At 51.8% G+C, this 26,468-nt stretch overlaps 1 protein-coding gene across 10 annotated transcripts in view; it reads right to left on the bottom strand.

Moving 5' to 3' along the window:
* Positions 1–26,468, bottom strand: part of MGMT (O-6-methylguanine-DNA methyltransferase) — a 344,622-nt gene that overhangs the window by 282,748 nt on the left and 35,406 nt on the right. For 6 of the 10 annotated variants that reach the window (XR_007471269.1, XM_049696970.1, XM_049696969.1 and 3 more), the window contains one exon: positions 1,578–1,714. Coding sequence is in view for 6 of the 10 variants with exons in the window: in XM_049696970.1 (XP_049552927.1) it covers positions 1,578–1,702 (125 nt within the window). In the remaining 4 variants the exon portion in view is untranslated. The other 4 variants (XR_007471270.1, XR_007471271.1, XR_007471272.1 and 1 more) reach the window with 4 other exon arrangements.

Raw genomic sequence — 26,468 nt, 5'->3', positions numbered from 1 at the left:
CTGCTCGTGAAGGGGTGTGGCAGCTCGCACCCCAGAGTCTGGCCTGCAGATGCCGAGAGGAAAACTGAGGGTGCCAGACTCCAGTGACCATCCCGCCAGCAGACCCAGCGTCACTGCTCCTCCGCCAGGGCTTCTCCTCCAGAGAAACCGGCTGCATCTGATTAAGCTGTTACTTGGAGGAGCTTGTTCTCCACAGATGAACCTAATCCTAACTTGATTCAGAAAGTACAGAGAGTAGAAGCAAAGCTAAGCCTCATCTTCACTCTGTTCTCACAATTCCTAATGGACATTTAAAGCACTTCAAGAGGGGTTTTTCCTCCTACTTTTTCTTCTCCAAATTCACTTGCTCTTTTTTTAAAAAAAACAAAAAAAAAACAAAAAGAATTCAACACATAATTTCTGTGATTTACTGTGCAACTGAACACGCTAAAAGACAAAATGACATTTTCCCTACAAATTATTTGGTGCCTGTGATTTTCTGAACACTACAGCCAGATGGTTCTCATAGAAATCAAGAAGACTGTATTCATATAATTCAAAGGTTTGCTTATTTTTTGGTCTTAAAAAAGACTATTGATTGTAACGTGCAGCTCTACAGGAAAAATCTCGACCGAGGAGGCGAAAACTGGTATTTATTACCGCCCTTGTGCTCATTATAGCCATCTCTGACAGCGGTCCATTAAAATCAATTTTTATGTTTCTTACGTATTTTCTTTTTCTAACATCCTTGGCGCTGTGTTTATTAGCCCGTTAAGACAAACGCTGAGCAAAGGAGTGGGTGGTTTTTCCCCTCTTCTGTCAGAAATAACAAGAACTGCAATTTTAAAATACAACTGCTACTCACAATCAATGAATGGAGGAAACTGAATGTTACGTTTCAGAACAAAACATTAAGGAGTGCGTTGAATTTTTAATGGTTTTATAATTAGACAAAATAAATAGTGGAGATCGTTCAGAGAAACGTGTTCCGTGAGAAATGGCAATACCCTAACTTCATGCTAACAAGGGGATTTCACACCCTTTCTCCTCCGCTGCGCACACACACCAACAGCCGGACACCATCTCCAAGAGGCCCAGTGGAGCTACTGATGAAGCAATTCCAGGACTTTGGAATAAAAGTCCATTAATAAAAAATTCCATTAACAAAAGTCCCATAAAAGTTCATCACCTGGCAGACTGACGAACAGTGAACGTTGGTCCTGGATTTAAAAATCCGGATTAAGGAAGCAGCAGCTCCCTGTCACCAAACGCCCAAAGAGATTCCCACATCCCACTTGCTTAAGAATCAAAGCGCTCAATACAGTCCACCAACACCTCTATACATTAATGTCTTGGGGCTCCTAATTACAGCTTATGTCCCTGGGGTTCATCGGAGGTGGAGGGTTCCTGGGCAGTAAGCACAGATGCTGAAAACGAACGATCATGGCCCTACCATTTTTAGAGAGATGCTAACTTTTGTGATTGGTAGCGTGTGGCTCTGTGTTACCCTGTGATCAATGGAGAACAAGCAATGACCGTATTCTCCCTGTTGCTTTGAACAAAGCAAGCAGTGGGTGTCACACAGGACTCTCACTCACTCAGTGTCTGGGATCTTCCGGCCGTGCAGCTTTATCCCGTGCAGACCCTGCTCGCAGCCAGAGATCTCGATCTTCCCCAGAGGGCTGTCCATCATTCTGTATTTCATTTCACAGGTCTTGTTCATTCTCGCAAGTACCTAAAGAGAAACAATTTTTAAAGTTATGCATACATGAAAGAGTTTGGTCACTTCCAAAGCACAACAGAAGTCCCAGTTATTTAAGACATAAAACATCTTCCAAAGTTTCTTCCCCATTTTTGGAATTTAACCATATAATGTGTCATTTTTATAACACAGTCACTTTGAAGACAGAAGATTACCATAATTACCCAGAGCAGCCAACCAACAATTCACTCTCCTCTCATCTCCTTAAATTACGATCTCCTGGTGGCTCAGTGGTTGAGAATCTGCCTGCCACTTCAGGGGACACAGGTTCAAGCCCTGATCCAGGAAGATCCCACATGCCCGCGGAGCAACTAAGCCCGTGCGCCACAACTACTGAGCCTGCACTCTAGAGCCCGGGGGCCACAACTACTGAGCCCGCGTGCTGCAACTACTGAAGCCCGTGCGCCTAGAGCCCGTGCTCTGCAACAAGAGAAGCCACCGCAATGAGAAGCCCGCGCACCGCAACTTAGAGTAGCCCCCGCTCGCTGCAACTAGAGAAAGCCCGCACGCAGCAACGAAGGCCCAATGCAGTCAAAGATAAATAATTAAAAAAAAAAAATTTTTAATTACCATCTCCCTATTCTTATTATTTATCTTTAACCAACGCAGAGTCAAAGATGAAATAAGAGTGCCTTTTAAAAAGTACCTAAAGCTATTTAAAATAAAACAATTACCAACAACACTTTCAGTAAAAACTGAAGACAAAGCATGGGATATTTTGAATAAAGTACGTTTAAAACTAAAGCATTATTAAATGAATTACAGAAACGGAGCGAGATCCGACCCGGCAGCGGCCGTGGAGAGCCCGCGCGTTGGAATCCCGCCCTTACAGAAGCACACGGACGTTGCTTGCGTTCAAGCCAGAGTACAAAAGCTATCCTATCAGGTACCCTCCACGCGAACAATTCTGAGAGATGCTAATTTTGGTCAACCCAGTGGAAGTTTAAAAGAAAGAACAGATGTACTAAGAGCAGCGAAAAGCCTGTACCAAGGTTTAGGCAGGCTGGCATCTTGTAAAAATCCCTCGGCCTCGACGGGAGGCCGGAAGAGAGGGCCGTGGGGAAGCCCACCCGGGCCGCCTCGTCTCCCCGGCGACTCCTGCCTGCCCTGCTTCCCGCACACCTCCCTCGGGCCACCTCACGGGCCAGCGCTTCCCAGGGTTCCGCGCTCAGCCACAGCCGCCCCGGAACCGGAGCCCCGCAAGGCCTCCCTGTGAGCTCCGGACTGGAAGTCGGGCTGCCGCCTGGCTCTCCTGACCTCTGTGTCCTGGAAACGCTTCACTTGAACTTGTCCAAAACCGTAACCGCGCGTGGGCTCTGCCCCTGTGCAGCGTGTCGGTGAGCGGGCTACCACCCAGCCCCGCCCCGAGCCCCACTGGACGTTGCTCCTGGGACCCCGCACACCCCCGCACCGCACTACACGCCGGCTCTACCATTTTCAGCTCTTCTCATTCATTTGCGCCCATCCTCCCGGACTCGCTCACCAATCCCCACCTCCCCGAGGAAGGGCGCCCTCGGGCCCCCTCTTTACACCCGGGGTCTTCCCGCTCCAGCCACCCTCACCTAGAACACCACATCACTACTGACGACACGACGGCGCTACAGCAGCTCAGCGAACCGCAGCCCGCCGCCAAACCTGGCCCAGCGCCTGCTTTTGCAAGGGAAGTATTCCTGGGATGTAGCCGTGCTCATTGTTTGCAGGCTGGCGGCTGCCTTCACGCTCCAGCGGCCCTAAGTCCGTGGGCGCCCCTCACGTGCAGCGAGGGTTCCAGTATCCAGGCCTGGACGCCGGGGACTGGCCTCTCCCTGACTGTCCCGTCTGCCCCACTTGGCCTGGTGACTGCTTTACAGTGAAACCGCAACACGCCCCCATCGCCCTGACCCCGCAGGTTCTCCTCCCTTCCGCGTGCCTTCCACCTGCTGCTAACAGCACACGCTGACTCCCTGCTCTACCTCCCAACAGCCCCAGGACAGAGGCACACACAGGTCTATGCCTTGAAGAGGTCAAGCACCATTCCCCAAACCCCATGGTGTGCCAGCACCACTCCCAAGATTCCATCCTAACCCCTGGGCTCCAGAGCTGCCCTGTTCAACATCCCCCTTTCTGTGCACAGTGACAGGGGTCTGAATCGAATAGCTCTCCAGTTCCCAGTGAGTGGACACAGGATTTTGCTGGGAAACCTTCTCAGATGTTTGCCCGGCATCGGAGATGCTCTCTGACACCTCATATTCCTACCATGGCTCCCCACTGCCTGAGGGATAAAAACCAAAAGAGTCTTCCCACCCCCTCCACTCTGTCATGCGGAAACAGGGATCAGACCAGGCAGAGGGAGATCATGGCCTCCTACCCACGACCCATCACCTTGAGAAAGTCACCTAAACTCTCTGAGACACAAGTGCTTTTATCTGTAGGACAAACGATACCTAAATCATAGGGCTGGCACAACGGTTAGCGGGAACGTGTGTAAAGACCTGACATCCCCGAAGGATTTAGGATTACCATTATCCCTGCCGCAACTGACATTCTAACCCAATATCCTTGGCCTTTGACCTTGTCACCCAGAGTGCACTGCTCTCCTCCCTAAATTCTTATCCAACAACTTCAAAATCCTAAACATTCTTCAAAAGCCAACTGCCACCCCTTCTCCCAACCCCCTGGGTGCGTCCCCCTGTCTCCTGAAGCCAGAATCAACTCCTGACCCGCACCCGCTCACATCTGTGGACATTTTCCATCACCCTGAGCTGCTGGCAGGTGATCATGCTACCACGAGTCAGGGCCCCACGGATGGCAAATGCATTCTACATGTAAGGGGTTTATCATACGTGTGTTGAGCCAGATCATCAGCGTGTCCACCATCCGGGTCAAGGCGCCAGCAGAGCATTTCTCTGAGCACAAAGTGTGTTCCGAGAAAGGGTTCTGCTGGCACGATGAGAAGCCTGGACGCGCTCTCCCCTTCTGCACCTTAGCGGGTTAAGAGCTCCGAGCAGTCTTGCAATAGAAGTCAGCTTCATTTCTTTACCGAGCACTAGCAAACGTGTTCACCGACCCGTGCCTCCTACCTGAGTCCCTGTTCAGAAGCTGAACGAGCAGGCCTCCGTCAAGAGGAAGGCTGTTTCTCAGCAGATCCAGGCTCAGGGCCCTGGCTCAGGCCTCAGATCCGGAGCCTGACAAGTCACGAGCCCATGGCAGGCAGGACTCGTGCTGGCGAGCCTCCGAGACTGATGCTAATTTAAGCACAAAAGCAATTTACTGAAAGACGTTCCATAACTCACAGAACTTCTGGGAAGGCTGGAGAAGCAGGCTCAGAAAACGGTAGGAACCAAGACTGGCCACAGTCCAACCACAGCCAACACCAAGCCTCAGGATACACCTGTGGGAACAACGAGGGACTGCAGGCACGCAGCAGGCGCCGGAGCCACCGGCGCCCCGGGAAACAGGATGTTGCAGCCACCGTCAATTCCCTGCCGCCCGGGCTCCCTGTCACTTGTCCTTGGACTCAGGCCCGAGCAGGTGCCTAGAGCTCGCGTGGGCGCCAGGCCAGGGTGTACCTGTGCCGAGTGGCCGGGAAAAGGGACAGCCTCCAGGAGGGCTGTGTCCATGCCAGCCCCGCTGAAGCACACAGCCCGGCATCGCTGCAGAAATGAGACCGGCACACAGCCGACCAGGAGAAGGGTGAATGTTAGATGTCCACTCCTCTTCCCAGGCCTCAATTTTCTCATCAATAAACTAATAGTAACCTGAGTCTACCAGTCTCCCTGGGCTGTTCTGAGGGGCCCAGCTGGAGAAGACAGGAAAAACGGTGAACGGGGCAGCTGGGCACTCCTGCAGCTTCGAAAGGACCTCTGTCCTACTCAGCACACACCCAGCTCTCACCCTTACTCTGAGGAAAGGCTGGGGAAACACATCCGGGTGCGCAGGGCAGGTCAGGGGTAGGGCAATGAAGGTGACCGGGGGCGCAGGGGCACGAGGATTTCTGCCACATGGGAGGACGAGGTCTCCAGAGAGCTCAGGCCCCTCGCTTCTCCAGGAGAAGGGCCTTGCACTCCACCAAGCCGTCCCAGGAGCCGGGCTCTGAGCACAGCCTGGATTGGCCGAACTCTGGAGGCCACTGGCCTAGACTGCAGGAGAAGGGCAGCCAGCCGACCCCGGCATAGCTGGAAGGGCTGCCTCCGGACCAAGTAACGACCTCACACTCCAGCTCCTGCACCTCTGCATGGGACCAAGAGGACACTGAAGCTCGGCCTGAAGCCGCCGTGCTGCCCCCGGTGCCCAGCACCAGCAGGCACCGCCCGGCAACACGGCACTGGCCCTGGACCACCGGTCTAAACTCAAGCCCCAAGTGCGGGCTGCCCCCTCGTACTGAGCAGCAGCTCCGCTGGCCTCCACAGAACATGGTGAGTCAATCACAAACCACGCCAGGAACCACCGAAGAGCAATCAGCCCTTAACAGGAATAACTCAAGCTCAAAAGCTGCGTTCTGAACAAGGGGCACGTGCCACTTCTAGCCCATCCACCCAGCTGGTCATTTAGTCACGTGAAGTCTGAGAAGGTGAGCGCTTTAGACTTCCTCATCGGTTAGACAGAATGGAAATCAAACCCCACTTCAATTTTCCCCAGAACTACCTCCCCTAAGACTCGGGCCTGGTACTCGCGGCCCAGCTCCTCCTGGACTCGGCCTGGCGGAGCTGTACTTTCACCAGCGCCTCTGGGCTTTTAAGCCCATTAGCAGAACCACTGCTAGTCAAACATAATGCACCATAACCCACCAACGGCTACTTTGCCAGAAAAAGAAAAGCTGCAGTTTTTACATAATTTTATACCAACCCAGCCAGAAATGGCGTTTAAGACTCCACAGAAACCTGTGCACGACTTTCTTTCCTGTCGACAGCCAGGGCATTCAGCACAGAGTCCTTCCACGAGCAAAGGTAAAAATTAGCTGAATGCTGCATCCTACGATGTTATGGATAACATGCCCCCAGGACAGAAGCGCTGGGCCATTTGGCGTGGTGTGTGTGTTGACCAGAAGCCCAGGCTGAAACAGCAGGTGTGCTGCAGGTCCCGCAGAGCTGGCAGGCCTGGCGAGGAGGTGGGGGGATGCCTGCAGACAAGATGGGGGTGTCACAGACACCAGGAGGGACCCACGGGGGCTGAAACGGGGCAGCAAGAAGAGCGAGGCTTCCATAGCAGGGGAGTGCATCAGGGAGGGAGAGCGCCTCAGCACAGGCTGGTGGGAGGTACCGTCCGGAAAGCAGCGATTCCAAACACACACAGGGCTGCCGTGCACGATGGCTGCACAAAGACGCTGGTGGAATCCTGAGCCCTAGGAGTGTGACAGACCTGCCTGACACCCTCCCACAGCGACATCCCCACGCTCCACTCCAGAAGCCAACCGACCACCAGGCTCCAAAGATGAACTCTCACCAGGAGTTTCATCAGCTTACACCAGCCCAGAGAAGGCCATGACCGTGAGCCCCAAGTGGACCACGAAGGCAACGAGGCCCAGTGAAGACACCTGCTCACTGTGGACTCTACAACATCCACGGCCCCAGCCCCAAGTCCAGGGCCAAGCAGGCTCCCGACAGCCTCACAGGACTCACCAGGGCACTGCTGCTGGGCAGGGAGGGGGGCTGCCACAGGGGAGCAGGGCCACACGCTGCAGGAGAGCAGCTAAAAATGTCTGGAGAAAACGACATCTACCCAGAGAGCTGACTTATAACAAGGGGCCAGAAGAGAAGACGCACATGGGAGGCAGGCTGAGGCAGACAGCCAGCAGCAGAGCCTGGGAGGCAGGGGACGAGGCCCAGGGGCTGCAGAAAGAAGCGTGGGGGAGAGGCACAGCCTCCACCGGGTCAGTTTCCTGTCTGGCTTTGTCCCAGAAGCCCCAGGGCTTCAAACAAGGGGGAAATCCACCAGGTTTGCCTTTTCAAAGGCTCCCTCTGGCAGCTGTCTAACGAATAGGTGGGAACAGAGGGTGGGAGTCGTGAAGGAGACCGTGGAAACGGTCCACGGAGGCGTAAGGATGAGCTCAACCAGTGTGAGGCAGAAGGGAGACTAAATAATGAGCCATAAATAAATAATAATAAATAAATGATTAATAAATACCCGAGTGCCCCTTACGCATGAGCCACCAGGCTCAGGTGCCTGAAACTGTAACGAGACAACCGTGGTCTACTGGGGGAGGAAAATCACCCACAAAAAGCAAATCACACGGAACAATCTTTGCAACTTTTCTATAGGTCCAAAATTATTCCAAAGTAGAAGTTTATCTTAGAAACTCAATAGAGATATGGCAGAATGATTTGAAATATTTACCTGCATCTTTCTACCTGCATTTTCTAAGTTTTCCACAGTAAACCTGAATCCCTTTCACAAGGATAAAAAACTGTATTAAAATTCAGTGTCATATAAAACACAGGTGATGATAGCAAATGTTCTACATTTAGCACTGTCTCAAGCTCACACGTGCAAAACAAAGGGCTGTTGATACTCTTCTGCATAAAATAAAAACTCGGAGGTCTGGAATTTTTTTGACTTTTAAAAAAAGAAAGGGTGGAGTAAAACGAAGACACACGAAAAAAATCGCGTCTCCTTCTCTCCCATCCATCACAAGTCCTTGCAGCCCCCCAACAACCTGGGGCCCTCCCTTCCTGCCTGACCTGGTCTCTGACCAGGACCCCCGATTCACTCTACTTTTACAGCTCTTCAAACACACAGATGTTGCTCTTGCCTCAAGGCCTTTGCACCTGCCACTCACTCTTCTTGAAATGCCTCCCCTTCACGTTCTGGCACAGTGGCCTCTGTCACTTAACTCACAACCCTGCTCAAACATCACCGTCTCAGAGAAATCTTCCTAAAGCAGTCCGTCTCCTCTATCCGTTCTTTCCTGTTCTTTCCTTTACAGCACTTATGGCACATGAGATCACACTAGATTTCTTTTATTTGCCATGCGTCACCTTCACTAGAAAGTAAGCTCCAATACAGTAGCAAATGTTACGTGACAGCTCTGGCCAATGAGTACGAAGTCTGCCGAGAGGTCTTGTTTTGATTTAAAAAAAAAAAAGAAAAATTCTTCTGTGGCTGGCACCATCTCCTCCCCTTTCCTCCTTCCCTGACACTGCAGATGTGATGCCTGGAGCTGTGGCAGTCATCTGGTGAACACGAGGCAAAAGCAAGAGACTGGAGAGCCCCTGGCGCTGACACCGTGAGCCACTACCACACCAGTGCCGTCTGTTGCTAGACTTCTACTTGTGCAAGAAAAAGAAAGCCCTGCTTGTTTCAAGCCAGTGTTCTGAGGATTTCCTGTTTTCTTCAACTTGAGGTTGTCCTAACTGATTTTTGCTATATGCTAGCACTCAGAATGCATCATAGGTGCTCAGTAAATACCTGTTGAATAAATGAGCTAATTATCCGAATCAATTACACCTGATGTGATGACTCAGCAGGAGAACTCCAGGATTAAGGAGAGCCCACAGCTGGGGTTTGATGACCTGAGGCTTCCTGGAAGAGGTGCCTACACAAAAAGGCAAGTTGGAGTTTTCTGGGGGCAGGGTGAAGGAGAGGAGTGCCCCTGGCAGGCAGGTCTGCACCTGCTAAGGCCCTGGTGCTAGAGGGAGCACAGGGCGTCTGTGAACTGAAGGAGGCAGCAGCCACAGGAGGGAGAGGACCCACGTCTGAGAGGAGCCCGCTGTGGCAGCTGCTGGAGCGGTGAGTGCCACTGTAGGGGCAGGAGGGCAAATGGTAGCACCGACGACCCCAAGAACATCACGGGCAGAGAAGGGGATGCTGGGTCTGGGACGCTGTAACCACACCCGTGAAGACAGGGTTATGATGTCTGCACAGGTTCTGGGGCTCAATAACAGAATCTGCTCCAGCTAATAGCATGCCGTGCTGGTTTCCAAGCCAGAAAGAGGAGGGAAAAGTTTTACAAGCCAACCATCCATTACTCCTAAGCACCACGTTTACAGTTGCATAAAATAGGGGCTGTCCTGGAACCAGCAATCCTGAAGCGGCCAACTGGAGGCCACGGGACCACCCTGTGGCAGAGGCCTCGGGAGCCCCGTCGGAGGACCGGGAGGAAGCCAACCGTCAAAAGCCCAACAAACCAGTTTCCAATGTGCCAAACCCACGTTTGGGAGTTTAGAACTAGCCCGCAGGGTCCTGCGGAGGCTGCAACAAGCCAGCTCTTTGACTGCTTCCCGCGAGCAGCAGGGAGCAAGCTTACATGGTGCGAAACCACGTTCCTTAGCTGAGTCCCCGAGCTGCAGGGACAACCGGGCCCACGGCTTTCTGGGGGACAGCACCACGGCCGCATTTAGGACACAGATTAAACAGCCAGGCTCCCCATTTCCCGCTCTCATGTGGCACACACCCTGTGCCCCCCCAGCCCGGCGGCCTGGCAGGCCCAGCTCCCTGCATCATCACTGTGGCAGCTACCTAAAGCCGCAAAGCGGCAAGCCGACATTAATTGGTGGCAGGAAAAAGAATCGATTTTTCACGGCTATTTGGAGACCTCTGCAAAAGTGAAGTGAATTCCGTTTCATCTCTCTTTTAACATGAATGGTGTTTAATGTTCTGAATTAAGCGGTTGGCGCCAGGGGCCGAGTTCCCACTATACCAAAAGCAAGAAACCCAGAAACAAACCGTCTTCTTTCTCCTTAGCCTGTAGTTTTCCAGGCCGGCCACGCCTGTCTAAAACCTGTCCTTCCAGAACCGTCTTCACAGTCCTGCTCCTTTGCACTTTTACCCATCTCTAGTATCGGTATCCTAGGCCATGAAAAATGACCAGAAAGGGGCTAAAAAAAGAAATCGTCTGCTTTCTTACAAGCAGTGTACAAACAAGGTGCCCAGATGTTTGCTATTGTCATCTCCCCAAGGTCAACGGCATGTGGCCCACAGCTGAGCTCAGGCCTCCCCCACGGCGGCCCCATCTCGGGCATCTCCATGTTGCCATCAGCTGCATGTGTGAAGTGCAAGCTCGCTGGCATCACGAGCACTGATCAAGGGAAGGGGAGCAACCTATCTGCGGCTCCTCCTGACATCAACAAAGTCATCGTGAAATGAAAACTAGTTTTACAATCACCCTGCTGAACAGAGAATAAGAAAAAAGCATCAGAGAAGCACCTTTGTCTTCATTCCTCAACATCAGCCCATCTAATAAGGATCAGGTGGGAGGGATTATCCTCATTAGGAGAAAAACGTGTGTCAAACCCCTAGAAGACAAAATACTTCACACCCATCACCTCTTAATAAACCTGGCGAAGAGAGGGGGGAGAAGAAAGTGGATGGGCTTGACCCCCGCCAGGTGTACAAGTCAAGAAGGAAAATGATGGGGAGAAGCAAGGCCAGCGGCCGAGACCCGGCTCCCACTGCCACTAGGCCAGGGCCTCCCCAGCGGAATTTCACCAGGTCACATTCAACAAAGGGCAGCTGTAAGTATGCCTCAGTTCATTATGCCCTAACAACCAAGAAGGGTTCAACTGGTTGAAATGATTTTGCCAAACAAAATACGGGCACTGCCATCTGGTATATCAAACTTAGAATGGATCCAGAAGTTGTGCAAAAACATCACTTCACGTCTACACGAAAACCTGCAAATGGATGTTTACGGGAGCTGTATCCACAATGGCTAAAACGTGGAAGCAATCAACATGCCCTTCACTAGGTGAATAGCTAAATAAACTGCGGCACATCCAGACAATGGAGTATTAATTCATTGCTAAAAAGAACTGAGGTATCAAGTCACGAAAAGACACGGAAGAAACTTAAATGCATATTTTACTAAAAGAAAGAAGCCAATCTGAAAAGGCTATGTACTCTATGATTCCAATTATATGGAGACAGTAAAAAAAAAAAAAAAAAAAATCAGTGGTTACCAGGGTTGGGGGGAGCGAGGGATGAGTAAGTAGAGCACAGAGGATTTTCGGGGCAGTAAAACTATTACTGTAGGATATGGCGGTGGTGGAGGCACGACATTATACATTTGTCAAAACCCACGGACAGTACGCCATCAAGAGGGAACCCTGATGTAAACAACGAACAAAGGTTTACCTCCTTCTGGTAGGGGATGTTGGCAGTGGGGAGGGGCACACGTGGGGGGGGCAGGAGGTATATGGGAACTCTCTGTGTAACTCTGCTGTGAACCTAAAACTGCTGTTCTAACTTTGCTGTGAAGCTAAAACTGCTCTAAAAAATAAAGTTTACTAATTAAAAAAAGAACCATTCCAAAGCCTTCTGTTACGGCCCTGACATGGAAGGGAAATGATTCTCATTTGCTGCTAAGTTTTGGTGAACCCAGCTACATGCACACACAAAGGGAGAAGAAATTCTGCGTTACAGTGTCACAACTAGGCTTCCAAGTTAAAAACTGCTTCTACAGGGATCCCATAAATACTGTGCTCTGCCCATTCTGAGCTTACACACAGACTTCCAGGACATGGGATCTGTGAGCACCTTCCTGATTAACGACGCTCTGGTCCTGAAGAATACCCATCACAACAAGGGCAGGGGAGTCAGGGCCAAGGTGGAGAACGGCCACCGCACGTGTATCTTTTTAAAGCGTTCAGCGTTCACCAGTCACCTAAACAACGTGCTCCAAGCAGCACATTATAAAACAGCTGTGAAAATGCCTGCCCATCAGAGCTTCCATGTTAGAGGGACATCTAAGGAAATTCTTTCACTGGTCTTTAAAACAACCATTTCTAGATAAAAACAGGCACTGTCTCCATTTAAAAACTATACTTAAAACTCAGTTTTCCTTTCCAAACTTTTCCTTTTTGTTCATGTTATCAAACTAAGGTATGCGCCATGCAGGAAGGTTTAACTGCTTTTCTATTCTGAAGCTCAAAGGCTGTTTTGAATCTGTGCAACTACACAGGAATTAGGGAGCAGCCAGGACACAAACCCGTATATGTCTGTGTGGGTAAAAGAAACAGATCCCACACAGAGACAAGTGCATCAAACCTACATGTGTACAGTTTAACGAAATGCTCCAGAAATCTCTTGGAACTTCAAGCATTTTTGAAAAGTATTTCCAGGTACAACACCAAGGTGGTAACTAGAGCTCCCATATCCATTCCAACAGCTTACAGATAAAATATCTCTGGATCTTGCCAAAAACTGGTGCATGACACCGGAACACGCCAGAACACTCTACAGAAAGACCCATAAAGGTCTTAGAAGTTTCTTGGTAACTATCACTTATTTCTTCAAAAGAAGAAAAAAGCTCCCCTACTAACCACGGCGCTGCAGACCAGAGTCAAATCGACAAAGACTCTCCGTGAAACGAGACACCGGCGTCAAAGCAAGCTCGACCTGCGTGTGCGTCCTCGGGGTGCACGGAGGCGCCCACGCACCTGAAACCACAGGTGAAACGCTGTACACCGCCCCGGCTAATTAATTTCAAGGAAGAAAAGTTTTACACCAAAATGAGCATGAAACAGGAAAAGCACAAGTTTGTTAACAGGTTTCCCACTTGCCGGGCTCCCAGGCCCCGGAAGCACCAGTCACTGCCCGCTCTGCCCCCCGCCCTTTGGTGGAGGGGAACTTTGGTGAAAGACGGGAGAAGCCCCGCTCTCAGGCGCTGTTTGCGCAGCTTACACCGCCTACTCCTCTTCCGGAAATGCACAGGGAACATCTGAGTACTCTGTGACGGAAGAACTCTTCTTTAACAGCAAATGTGTCACCAGCCAGAAGACCAGATGCACCAACGATGACAGGAAGCAGGTTACAGAAATGAATGCAGCCCAGACCTCCAACAAGGAGCCCACAGTCAGAAACAGGATGAGAACTCTGCATCCTCAGCCATCGCAGCAGGATTTGGAAAAGCAGCCAAGAAACCTTAATTCGGCAGAACAGCCCCTCCTACATCAAACCGCCGGGGCCTCTGAGCACAGCGACCAGCCAGTACGGGAGGCGGGGGGGGGGGGGGGGGGTACATGAAGCGCCAGCTGGGGCTGCATCCACGCCTCCGGAGGAGCGCGCGCGTCACAGGTCACCTCGTCCCGGCCCAGCCTGCTGTCCGGTCCTCTGGGCCCGACTTGGGCCTACGGAGTCTGGCCAGCTCGCACCCCCGCCGGCGCCGCCGGGTCCCCACAAAGAGGGAAGGGAGGCAGCCTGAGGCCTCGGAGCTCCGGCACCGCCGGGGTCTCGGCCGCAGCTGACCCTGTGCGGCCTCCCGCGCCCGGGTCCCGTTCCCACGGCCCCAGGCGCCCCCCGACCCCCTGCGGGCACCTGAGGTGTGAGCGGCACCCCCGGCGGGGCGGTCTGGGGGAGGAAGAGAGCCCCCGGGGGTGTGAGGCCCCACGGGAACCGGCCTCCAGGGCAGCGTGTGCCGACACCGGGCCGCGGCCGCCCCAGGAGGCGCACACGCCCCCGGACCTGCGGCTGAAAGCCCCAGCGCAACTCCCCGCGCGCCAAGCCGCCGGGCCTGGGTCTGCTGGTTGAATCCCGAGGGCGCGCCCTGGCGCTCTTACGCTTAGACGCCCCTCGGGGTTCCAGACAGCACGCGGAGAGCGGCCGAGTCCACGGCGCGGGGAACCCAGAGTCCCGTGGGCGCCTCGTGCCCCCCGCACAGGGCCCGGCCCCGCGGCGCAGGGTCCGCATCCGCCGCCGCAGGGCCCGGCCAGCAGGCTGACACCCGAGCCCCCGCCTCCCCCAATCTCAGAGCGTCCCGTGTCACCCCTGGCATCCTGAACTTCAGTGAGGACCGAGAATGATCTACCGTGAAGAAAAAACGATGAAACATGCCACGTTTCCCCTCACTTTTAACTCCCCCTGTTAGAACTGCCTGTGCGACCATCACTGACCGAAATACCTGTCTGGGGATCAGATGGGGCGGGTGCCGAGCCCACCCTGCCCACAGCACCGCCTCACAGCCTGCGAGCGTTCCCGCACTCGAGGCACCGACTCAGTCCGGAGCTGCTCGCTGACGGCCGGCCGTGGCGCGGGAGACGGCGGCAGGCTGGTGCTCACAACGCAGCGACAGGTCTTGAAACTGCCGCGTCTCGGGAAGCGTCAGCTTCAGTACGTCACGGCAGAAAACAACCTCACCCTTTATCCACCTCTACAGCTGGGCACAGTTTAGCTTTCTCAGAGAATCAGTAACGTGGAGAACAGGTGGGAAGATTGAGAGAAACGCCTTCTTCAATTTGGCAGGGCAGCCAAAGCCAAGAGACGCCCGCTGCGGAGCAGGACGGGACGGGCCCCTGGCCACGGTCGCCGCAGAGCTGGAGGAGAGCACACTTCCGGGACGCACAGGGTCGCTGGCGAAGTGAAAAGCTCTCACGCTTCTCTCTCTGACAGCAAGATGTGATTCAGAATCCTCCGCACCCCAGAAGAGCTCTGGAGGATCAAAGTAGCACAGGCGTGTAGGCAGTCAAGCCCCAAGAAAGAAGGCGCGGTTAATAAAGATTTCCACCTGTAGACGCATGGAACGTCTACGTTAAAGACGTGTGCTTTCTGTGTCGGTGACATAATTAGCTTACCAGGGGGACTCACTATAATGCTGTCTCCAGGTTCAGTACCCCACTCCCTGTTTGCACTGATTCATACAGCACAGTAAATACAGTTAGATCCAGATTCCATAACAGGTTCCACTGAAATCCTCAGAGAGGGCTCCGGCAAATGGCCAGGAAGGCATACCCCACACCTGGAATGGGAATCAACCGTGGCTTTCGGGGAGACCTACAGAAACGTCCCTGCCCGAAGCAAGGGAGCTGCCAGGATCCACTGGCCCAGATGCAACCCGTTCCTCCCCTCGCAGCTTCATCAGTATTTCCCCGGGTGTATTCTGCAAATTCAGCAAGGTGCTCAAGGGCAAGAAGCGCTGAGAGTGAAGAGTAGGGACACCTGTGGGTGAAGAGCTTGGGTACCTGAGCACCTGACAATGATCAGGGGTTGGTGGGATGCAGGACACTTTTAAACGGTTGGAAGAAGTCCGAAGAAAAACACTTCATGACATGTGTTACGAAATGTGATACGAATTTCGTACATGTGATACGAAATTCAAATTTCAGAGTCTATGAATACAGTTTCACTAAATGTAGCCAGGCTCATCCTGTAATGTCGATGGCAGTTCTCGTGAGTACAGCTGACCCTTGAAAAACACAGGTTTGAACCATCAGAGTCCACTTATACACGGATTATTTTCCAACAGTAAATGCTATAGGACTACACGACCCTCAGGTGGTTGAATCCGCAGACGAAGAACCACAAATACGGAGGGCTGACCGTAAGTTATACGCAGATTTTCAACTGGGTGCAGGGGGAAGGGGGCTTGGGGCCCCTAACCCCGATGTTGTTCAAGGGTCAGCTGTAGTTGTGACGAGACCACACAGCCTGCAAAGCCAGAACTATTTACCATCCAGTCCGTTTTAGGAAAAGTTTGCCACCTCCTGACCTCAATGCACGTAAGTGATTATCAGCCTGTCCCAGGTTTGGTGGTGCTGGATCCTTCTCTCCCACCTGCTAACGAACAAATCACAAGACCACGCTGATTCCCACGTGCTCACCCGCTTGTCTTTGACACCGCAACCTCAAGCAAGATGTGGTTACCAAAGTCTTCTGGAATTTCTTACGTACTGGCTTAGAAAGACCAGCCACTAGTCTGCAGGAGTGCTAAGCCCGGCCACCACTAAGGACCACAGGATTAGGTCCCCTTTATCCCTAATAAAGAGTCAGCTGCACGCTGTTTCTGCAGTAAACGATTCTTGGGTGAGAAGCACGGTGTGATTGATGACTTGTATCCCAAAATGGAAGAGCCCTGTGTTCCAGATACGCTCCGGCAGCCGGGAACGAGCCAGCCTTGACGGCACAAGGCTCCTGGAGGGACAGACGCCATCCCCACCACAAGGCCAAGCAGCCACTGACATGTGCGCCGCTTCTGAACCATTAACCCAAGGCAAGAAATTTTATGTTCTGAATTAGCTACATTATGCCCAAAACCTATCAGTGGCTTGATAACTTGAACATATAATTCTATACCTTTTACTCTTCAAACAATAATTCAGTCTAATCCTGTGGCTGAAGCCAAGATTTCCAGACCAAAAGTGCACTTTCCATTTGATTAAATACTAATAAATGCAAGAGTAAAATACCAGTCTTTTATCTTACAGTAAATTCTTCAAAACCCCATATACTCTAAGAATTAATTATCTCTCTGGAGAAGGGGACAGGTTCTTCCCCTCAAAGACAGTTTAGTCGTCTCAAAATCTTAATTACAACATTTAAAACATAATTTATAGCAGTCCAGGGCTTACAGAAAGATGACATCATAGTGACCTGTCAGTCAGCACGGCCTCAGGTGGAGCATCGGACAGTCAGTAACAGGATAAAAAGAACCGGGCAGGATCTCCCTGCGGAACAGACCACGCGCCAAGCCATGATCCTCAGCAAAGCACGCAAGCTGACATGATACACGCTTGGCCTTTTTTCCATGTGTGTTTGGTACTTTAAAATTTAGAAGATATCTTTACATATTTCATCCGTTAAGAAGTAAACAGAGTGGAACGCTTTCAAAAGGAAGATGGTAGATTTCCCAGAGTAGGGGGTTTTCTTTGTTTTCTAGTGTTATAAACCAAGTATGGAGCCAGGGCACTGACACCAGTGTGTCTGGTGTGTAAGCCACGCCCAGGGGTGGCGCCCAGGGGCTGCCCCAGGTCACACCATGTGGCCGCGGTGGTCTCCAGCCTGATGACTTGGCACAGGAAACCTGCTGCAGCCACAGGGGTGGAGTGGGCCCTCCCTCCAATGGGGTGCTCGGGGCTGAAGTCATAAGGCAGGCGGGAAAGGTGGGCATGTGCCAGAATCACGCTCCATCTGCTACAGCATCCTCCTAACAGGGTCCCATCCTCACTGTAGGTGACAGAAACAATGCATCCTATTAGGAAGCTGGAGAAAACCTTTGTGGGAAACCTGAAGGGAGATCCCACTCAGCGTCAGTCCCCGGCTGCGGCGCTTAAGTTAGATTGGGGAACACGCCTTCCCCAGGGGACCGGGGACAGAGCTGGGCCTGCAGAGAGCAAAGCAGAGCCGGCAACCTCTCCGGCCCCGTCTCCTCCTCTGTGATGGGGACACCGTGCGGACTGACGAGACAGTCGGGGCTACCCGAGGGTCAGGCAGCGCTACTCATGGCCCCTTGGGAAGTCAACCCCAGGCTGCCAGCCTGCGGGGCAGCCAGACCACCTCCGTCCGTGTGCGCATGCCGGCGCCTGCCGTCCCCGTCTCTCTCGTGTGAACTGAAGAGCAACGTGGTGGCCAGGCACTTAGCAGCCAAAAGATACAATGAGGTGGAGAAAGGTGTGGGAGCAGCCGGGGGTCGTCACAAGGCAAGGCAGCAGTGTCACTGGGCGGCGGGCGGCCGCTGGACAGACAGCTGGGCAAGGTCACGACAAGAGCCTGAGAACCCTTTCTGAGGCTGGGCGTCTGGCTTTGCAGGGTCCCACATACCTAACAACGCCCGCCCGCGGCAGAGAAATAACGGAAGGAGCCCACACACACCTACCAAAGCAGCGCCGAGGACACCCAAAGACATGCTCAGGAGGCCTCTGTGGCCCAGGAGCCAGGAGAGGCAGAGACAGGGAAGCGTCCCGGGGCGGCACTGCCCGTTAAGGCGAAGCAGGCACAAGGGTGGCGCGGGAGCGAGCCTCTCCCCTCGTGAACCTTAAGTGGGAGGAGGTGTGGGGGGTCATACCAGAAAGGCGACCAGCGAACGAGCACCAGCTGCAGTCCTGCTGCTAACCCCACTCGGGGTTCAACTGTCAAAGGTTCCAACCCCCATACGCTCCAATAGCTGCTGTCTATACTTGATGCTTTGTAAATCCTCAAAGGTCCCCATTGTCGCGGATGGCCTACTTCCGTCTTTGCTAGGGGTGTATATCATTTTAGGGACCCATCAAAATAAGAGTGAAAATCTGGTTGAGTTTCCAAAAGGGACGGAAGTGAGTAAGTGCCAAGGAAGTCACTGCTTCACCCTCATTACAATCCAGGAGCACGGCCGGGGCCACAGGAATAGAGTCTGTCCCTGACCACCGTCACTCATGAACGAAAAGAAAAGGAAAGGCAAGAAGACAAACCCATCAAGGAACACCTGCTTTGCTCTGCTCACTTACGACGGATCTCTCGGTAGCGGGACGTTCAAGCTTCTATTTGGAAGACAAACGTATCTGTCGTTTAGCGGCCCCTCCGGTCAGCACAGGCGACTCTGCTTCACAGAGAAAGGTCCTGCAGGATACACCCGCTTTCACCCACTCTCACACTGAACTTTTTACCCTTTGATGTCGAACTGCTCACACAATGATTCGAGATGTCAAGGTCTCGAACTTTTGGCTTAAATGCTGGCCAGGCTGGAGGGTACACGCCGCCGAGCCAGATCCAGAACCTGCACACACAGTCCGTCCTGCTCTCTCACCCACAAATGAAGCCCTGTCTGGGGAGCTGTACTTGTTACCAAAGCACCAACTTCCCTTTCAACCAGCCAGCTTAAGGACTCGCGTTCCCACAGCTGTACGGTAACAAGAGTGCGCTCCCACCCACGCCGCAGGCCGTCTGCACGGCTCATCCAAAGAGGCATATGTGGTCCTCCTGGAGACGCCTCCTCAGCCCCAGCTCCGGGGCCAACAACAGCAGTGCGGTCACCAACAGGCATTCAAGCTCCCATCCTTTCCCCTCTGCAACACACATCTCACCCACGTGGAACCATCTCCCGGCTGTACTGTGAGCTCTCAGCGCCCACGGGGGACATCGGGACCCCCATGACCCCTCCATCCTGGGCTCCAACGCGTGGTTGAGGCAGCAGCGTGGGCTTCGCGTTCGCCCTGCACACGTATCTTCCCAGAAAGGATGACGGGCCATAGCACAGCCAAGTCTCTGAACCCCCTTTATCCCTCTGGCCCTGAGTTATCCCCCCCTCCCCAACTCCCAGCAAAGATCCAACCCCGTCTGTCCCTGGGCCGGGCAGTGTCAGTGGGCTGGGGACAGGTTAGGGTCAGATGGCACCCCAGTAACTGACCCGGCTCAGGAAATTCCGGGCCGCACAGGACAGGGGCAGGACGAGGCTGTCTCTGGCTACTGGGCTCTGCTCACTGTAGGCAAAAGAGGATGAAGGCGTGGGATCAAACTAGGTTCAAATGAAATTCAATGTTTAATATAGAAAAATCATTTGTGCTCAAGTTGACTGATTTCAGACACTTGTCATACACATGGAGAAGATACACATAAAATCCACATTTACACACAGAATCTATGTTTCAATAAAAACAAAGACCACCTCATAACCAATTTGGGCCTCTCACTGCTGTGGCCTCTCCTGTTGCGGAGCACAGGCTCCGGACGCGCAGGCTCAGCGGCCACGGCTCACGGGCCCAGCCGCTCCGCGGCATGTGGGATCTTCCCGGACTGGGGCACGAACCCGTGTCCCCTGCATCGGCAGGCGGACTCTCAACCACTGCGCCACCAGGGAAGCCCGCATAACCAATTTATCTACAAATGACACAGTGACTAAGTATTGTGCAAATATTTTTCCTTGGAAATAGGGATTATTACAAAATCATATGTAAGCTATACCCAACCTTTGTTCAAATAATTGATTGATGTAATCATCTCTCTCTCATATGTTCCCACTACCATGAGGAAAATCTCTACAGTATATTTCAAAAACTAGCAGAAATGTAAAACTTCGTGCTACAGAACTTAGCTGATACATTTTATCTAAATTACAACAGATTGAATTCTTCAGATAGTATTCACAGATGAAAAGCTTATCGATCTGCCACATTAATTTCAAGGGTAACTTGAATTAGAAGAAAAATCCAGGCTGTAACAGAATAAAAAACGCTCTGATAATTAACGACTCCTTTAAATGCTAAGTACCTTATCTATTAGCACGCAAACTAACATTTAACGAAGATTTTTTAAAGATACTGCCATTTTCTCCCTTTTTAGAAGACTATTCACAAGATTTGGAACACACTGACTGCAAAGAGGACACAAGGTAAGAGCCGGTGGAGCTGGGAAGTTCCCCGTCCAGAAGAAGACGACACACAAACTTATTTGTTGGGGTGATGACAAGCATCCTGGTGGAAACACTGATTGCCACCTTCCCTTGTTTTATGATGTCCTTTACAAGGTCATTTTACTTCTCATTTTTTTTCCTATACGGAACACCAAGGCTGGGAGAGTTTCTGGAATTGCTTTTGTGGTCCCTGAAGGTCCGACGAAGAGCCCACCTGAAGACCCACCTCCCTCACCCACAGGGACAGCAATGCTCTGGGTGGTGCCCGCCCTCCCTCCTGCCCAGGGATGGTGTCCAAGGTGTGGGTCCAGGAGACCTGGGTGGCACGCTGAGCCTGTGACCAGGTGTGATAGACACAGTATCCCAAATGTTCCTTCTGTTTAAAAGTTATCAAATGTACCTCTCTTTATTGTGGTAAAGTACACATATTTAGCATTTTATGTGTGTAAGTGTACAATTCAGCTCCATCAAACACATTCACAGTATCTGTGTGACCATCACCACTACGGACGCGAAACCTTCTTATCACTTGCAACAGAAACTCTGCACCCACTCGACACCACGTCCCCTCTCCTCTCCCCCAGCCCCTGGAAACCACCACACTTTCATCTCTGTGAATCTGACTACAGAAGGCCTCATACAGGCGCGATCACACAGTGCGTGTCCTCTTGTATCCGGCTTGTTTCACTGAGCGTAATGTCTAAAACATGCATCCGCGCTGTACCCTGTGCCAGACTTCCCTTCCTTTTTCAGGCTGCGGAACAGTCCACTGCATAGATGGACCATATTCTGAGGTTTATCTGTTCATTCCTCGATGGACATCTGGGTCGTTTCCAACGTGTGACTCTGCTGAATGATGCTGCTCTGAACACCGGTGTACAAATAACAGTTCGAGTCCTTGCTTCCAGTTCTTTTGGGTCTATGCCTAGGAGTGGAACTGCTGGATCACACGGTAATTCTGTGTTTAACTTGGTGAGGAGCCGCCATACTGTTTTCCACAGCGGCTGCCCCAGTACAATCCCACCAACAATGAACGCACAGGGTTCCGATTTCTCCACATTCTCGCCAGTGCTTGTTATAAAAGTTATCAAACATACTTCTTCCATGTAGGACACTGAGAAGTGTACAGACTATAATTCAACTTCTTTTCTTTTCGCGTTACTGACCCACAACTCAATCTAATAACAGGACGAGTCGTTTCCTGACCACTCCTGCATTTCCTGTGTGCCAGGCTCTCCGTATGCTGCTTCTCTCATCTTTACAAGAGCCCTGTGAATTAGGCGCATGCATTTCTCTGATGAAAAACACGAGGCTAAAGACATGAAAGGGACTTTTCCCGAGCCCCGTGGAACAGGTAACGGATGGGGCTGTCTGACTAGAGTGCTGAACTGGGTGAGATTCGTTTAGATACGAGTTTATGAATTATGGATTCAATTAACATGTAACAGAAAAAATAAAATGAATATGTATCAAACACTTGTCTTCACTGGAATTCCTTAGGACAAGGCGGACGCAGGTGTTTACGTTAGAACTAAGTTGATACAAAGAAAACATTAATAAGCATCGCTACAGGCAACCCATAAACCTGTGAAACTGTGACAACTGAGCAAATGACAGCTCCAGTGAATGGAGTTTGGGGGTGGCTGCCGACACCTGGCTGCCCTCATTCTGGAGGTCTGTCAGGCAGAATGGAGGCCTTGTTCCTTCCTGCCGCCCCCGAGGCCCTGGCACACTGTCTCTGCAGAGCAGACACTCAAGTAAATCAAATTTGCTGCCCTCTCTCACCAGCCACACGCCCAGGACAGAGCCCGCTTTAAATCCTTGACCTGACCACAGCCAAACCCAAATGCCACAAAGAGAGGCAGCCCTGGGGAGGACTTCACCCCACGAACCCGATCACTCTGGGGCAGCCATTCGCAGGGCCTGGGGCATGCGGACGCTGACCCGGCAGGAGGGGGCAGGCCCGGGTGCTGCTTGAACCAGCTCCCGCGTGGCGCCAATGCTGCAGGCAGCTCTAGAACCGTGCAAACGGTGTCTAGTCCCATCTCTGGGGGCACCGAGCCTCCCGCTAACCACGTCTGCTGCTCTTTGTTCACACTGAGCCCCAAATATCTCTGGAGAAAGTCTCCATCTCGCTTTCAAAAACAGCCAGGTGCACGTGTTTTCTTAGAATAGTCAAGTCAGAACCTAAGTGATGCTTACCAGCAATTAATTTGGATCCCGTCATTGCTCTGGCCACTAAGAAGCTCACTGCTTAAAATCTGGCCCGTTTTGAGCTATTTTATAGAAAAGCTGTACCACTTGTTCGGAATACCAGCTTTATTTATTTCCCTGCCCTTATTTCCTGTGCCTAATGCCTTCATCTATATCTTACATGTTTTTCATTTTTAAAATTATGTATATGTCTGTAAACCTCCTCAAATTATTCCCTGGCTCATATGAGATACAGATCAATAAAATGACTAAACTAACTGAAATAACCAGCAAGTCTATGATTCATGACAGAGCTTGAGATCTGTTGGCCATGTTTCCAATATACCCACTATTTCACCCATTCTCACACGTCAACGCCAGCGTCCTCCCCAACATACATGGCGCCGCCATATTTTCATCAGCTGAGATGCTTCTCCACAGGGCACCTCCAGGCCCTCACGTGGCCACCAGCACCAGCGTCCTGCAGCGCCCTCAGGGCTGCCCTGGCTGCCCCACAGAGATGCAGTAGGCTCCAGCACCCCACACCCCCCAGTTTCCACAGCCACCCCGTGCCCGGCAGAGGGTTCCAGATGCGAGAGGCACCGGGGAGGTGCCCCTGCCCCGGGAGCCAGCACCCACAAACTCACGCCACTGAGACGGGCACCGCGGAGAACGACACAGAATTTGTACCACCTCTTCCAATGTATCACCCATCCTCACACTTCAGTTTTAGCGTTTTCCCTAAGATGTGTAGTTTCCCACGAGGCCACATTTTTGACAACTGTATTATATTTTAGTGTCTACGAAATATCCAAAAAATATTCACCAAGGAATCACTTCCGTGGCACGTGACACCCAGACTTCCTCTTCTGGGCTGACCCCACTTGGCAGCCCTGGTTTGGTCACCTGTGGTCTTCCAAGGAGATGGAAAAGGGGTCTCCCTGGGCAGAACCACTGAGGGCAGCTGCCTGGGCTGCCTCCCGGCCACACCGGGGCGTGCGTGTGGGGGAGCCCTCTGCGTGCACCGGGGGGCCTGCACGGGCTCTAGCTCCCTTCCAGCCCTGCACCCAAGGGTGCTGTCCACACACACACACACACACCCTGGGAACAGCACCCAGTCTGGGGCGCACAGACCCTCTGCTCCTCTTCCTCTCAACTGCTGCTCTGCAATAACTTTTTAGTGTCACACTTTTATCAAAAGCTGGTAGACAGAAAAAGCTCTTTTTCTATTTAAAAAAATTTTAAGTATACACGTATAGATTTCAATGAACCAAGCAGACTTTACATCCCAGAATCATACATAACTGAGGAAAAGCCAAACAGATAAGAATTAGAGAAACAGACTGTCTTTCAGAGCAGAGTTAACATGTCTAAAGCCACCTCTGGATCAACTAGAAAAAGTAACAGCAATTACAGTGTCTCTAAATCATTCTACAGTGGAACTGAGCTGAAGAGTTAGTAATTCTGTCAATTTTAAACAACTTGGAACTAAAATATTTTTTTATTTATTTTTATTTTTTTGCAGTAGGCGGGCCTCTCACTGCTGTGGCCTCTCCCGTTGCGGAGCACAGGCTCCGGACGCACAGGCTCAGTGGCCATGGCTCACGGGCCCAGCCGCTCTGCGGCATGTGGGATCTTCCCGGACCAGGGCACGAACCCATGTCCCCTGCATCAGCAGGCAGACTCTCAACCACTGCACCACCAGGGAAGCCCAGAACTAAAATAATTAACTGCTATTACTGTAAAAATATTTTCTACTTGGTGAAACACAACTTTTTGTACAGAAATAATAACACAAGAGTACAAAGAAATATAAATGTGCCAGGAAAACAAAAAGAGAAAGAGGCAACAAAAATGAGGATGGGAGTCCTAGGTGTGCGCAGTGCCTGGTACACGATGTGCACGGAAGATGCGATTTTGCATGTTGGTCTCACGGGGCAGGATCTGCCATGTGTATCCCATGAACAAGAGCATACACGCTATGCGGACATACTAAAAATTAAACCATCGTAAGAATAAACTTCATCCCACAGCTTAAGGCAATATCTATTCCAGACACTCTGGGGTAGCGATGATAAACATCTCATACAGGAAAGGCAAAAGCTTCAACCCGAAAGGAAAAAGCAAACAGAACCCTCGTAAAGCCGAGTGGCGGACAGGAGTTCTGGCTTCACGTGGGAATCGCACACCTCCATCTGCAAACCAAAGCCTGCCCGAGCGACTCTCCCGAAATAACCGGACAAACAACCTGATGTCACAGAATTTCACTGTACTGATTAGTTCCTTGAAATACGTAACTAGAAATATCCACACACACTCCTTGTGGCAGAAAATGTTACCTTTGCTTTCTTCAATCAGATGAGCCGTCTGGCCGGAGACGTCTATTTAATCTGGTTTTCCAAGTGAGAGGTCGGCACCCATTGGACCTTCTCCTTCTAGAGCATAAGACCTGTACTGCTCACCTCCCGGTAAGCCATGATTTACACAGAGATCACCTGGCATCCTCTCACCTCCCTTCTACCTTTCCAGACCTCACAACACCTCTCCCCCACCCCCTCCCTCCAGGAACCTCTCAGCTTGACCGTCCCCTCCAGACCCTCTAAAGGCCATGCAGACGCTTCCCCCACCTCCTCACCTGAAATCGATGGTCTCCACTGAACGGGGGTGAGTCACCTGGAAGAGGGTTTTCGCCTACAAGGTCTAACCCCACCCCTGAGGTAATCAGTCCTGAGGAAACAGCTGTGACCAGGCGCCAGGAAGAGACACAGGCTCAGTGCTACCGGGCTCCCCACGGCCCCCGAGAAGCAGAGGTCCTCTCCTGGGACAGAAAGCCAAGACGGTGAGAGAGGAAACAGCAGACTCCCCCAAAACAAAAACTGCACAGGAGGTGTCACCACCCGACAAAGGATGTAACATACCACCTAGAACCCCGCCGTTTAGTAAACGTCTTACCTCTGATTCAAACCCTAAAACCTGTGGTGGAAGAAAAAGACAAGCTTGAGGCTGTTTCCCGGCTGCTGAAACTTAACAGATAAAATGTACTGAAAGCAGATCCGTATTTACTTCCGGGGCCTTAAAGGTTTCTCCATCTGCCAGGTAACTAACACAATCAAAACACCAGCAAACACAACCAGGGGAAGACACAGCACGTGAGGCTGGAAGAGAATCTAAAAAAGAGTGGATACATGTATACGTACACCTGATTCACTCTGCTGTACAGCACAAACTAACACAACAAGTTCAAGGACCAAGAGAATCTTTACGGGAGGAGAGCTTTGAAGGACGGGTAGGAGTTCGGAAGGGGTCGATTAAGAAGGTATTTGTGAGTGGAAGCGAAAGGGTGTGCAAAGACACAGGGAAAAGAAAGCACGGAGCACAGAGCTACAGAGATGGCGAGTCCAGCAGATGAGTGAGGGAAGGTCAGGACTGGCCGAGGCCCTTGGAGCAGCGTGACAACTGGGGCTGGATGTCCAGGAAGCAGTGAGGGGGAGACTCGGTGCCACCCGGGTGCTCCAAGATTCACCCGCC

The sequence above is a fragment of the Orcinus orca genome, chromosome 14, assembly GCF_937001465.1.
Source record: "Orcinus orca chromosome 14, mOrcOrc1.1, whole genome shotgun sequence".
In the NCBI taxonomy this organism is placed as follows: domain Eukaryota; kingdom Metazoa; phylum Chordata; class Mammalia; order Artiodactyla; family Delphinidae; genus Orcinus; species Orcinus orca.
The sequence above is the reverse complement of the archived record's forward strand: the minus strand, read 5'-3'. Positions and strand labels throughout refer to the sequence as shown.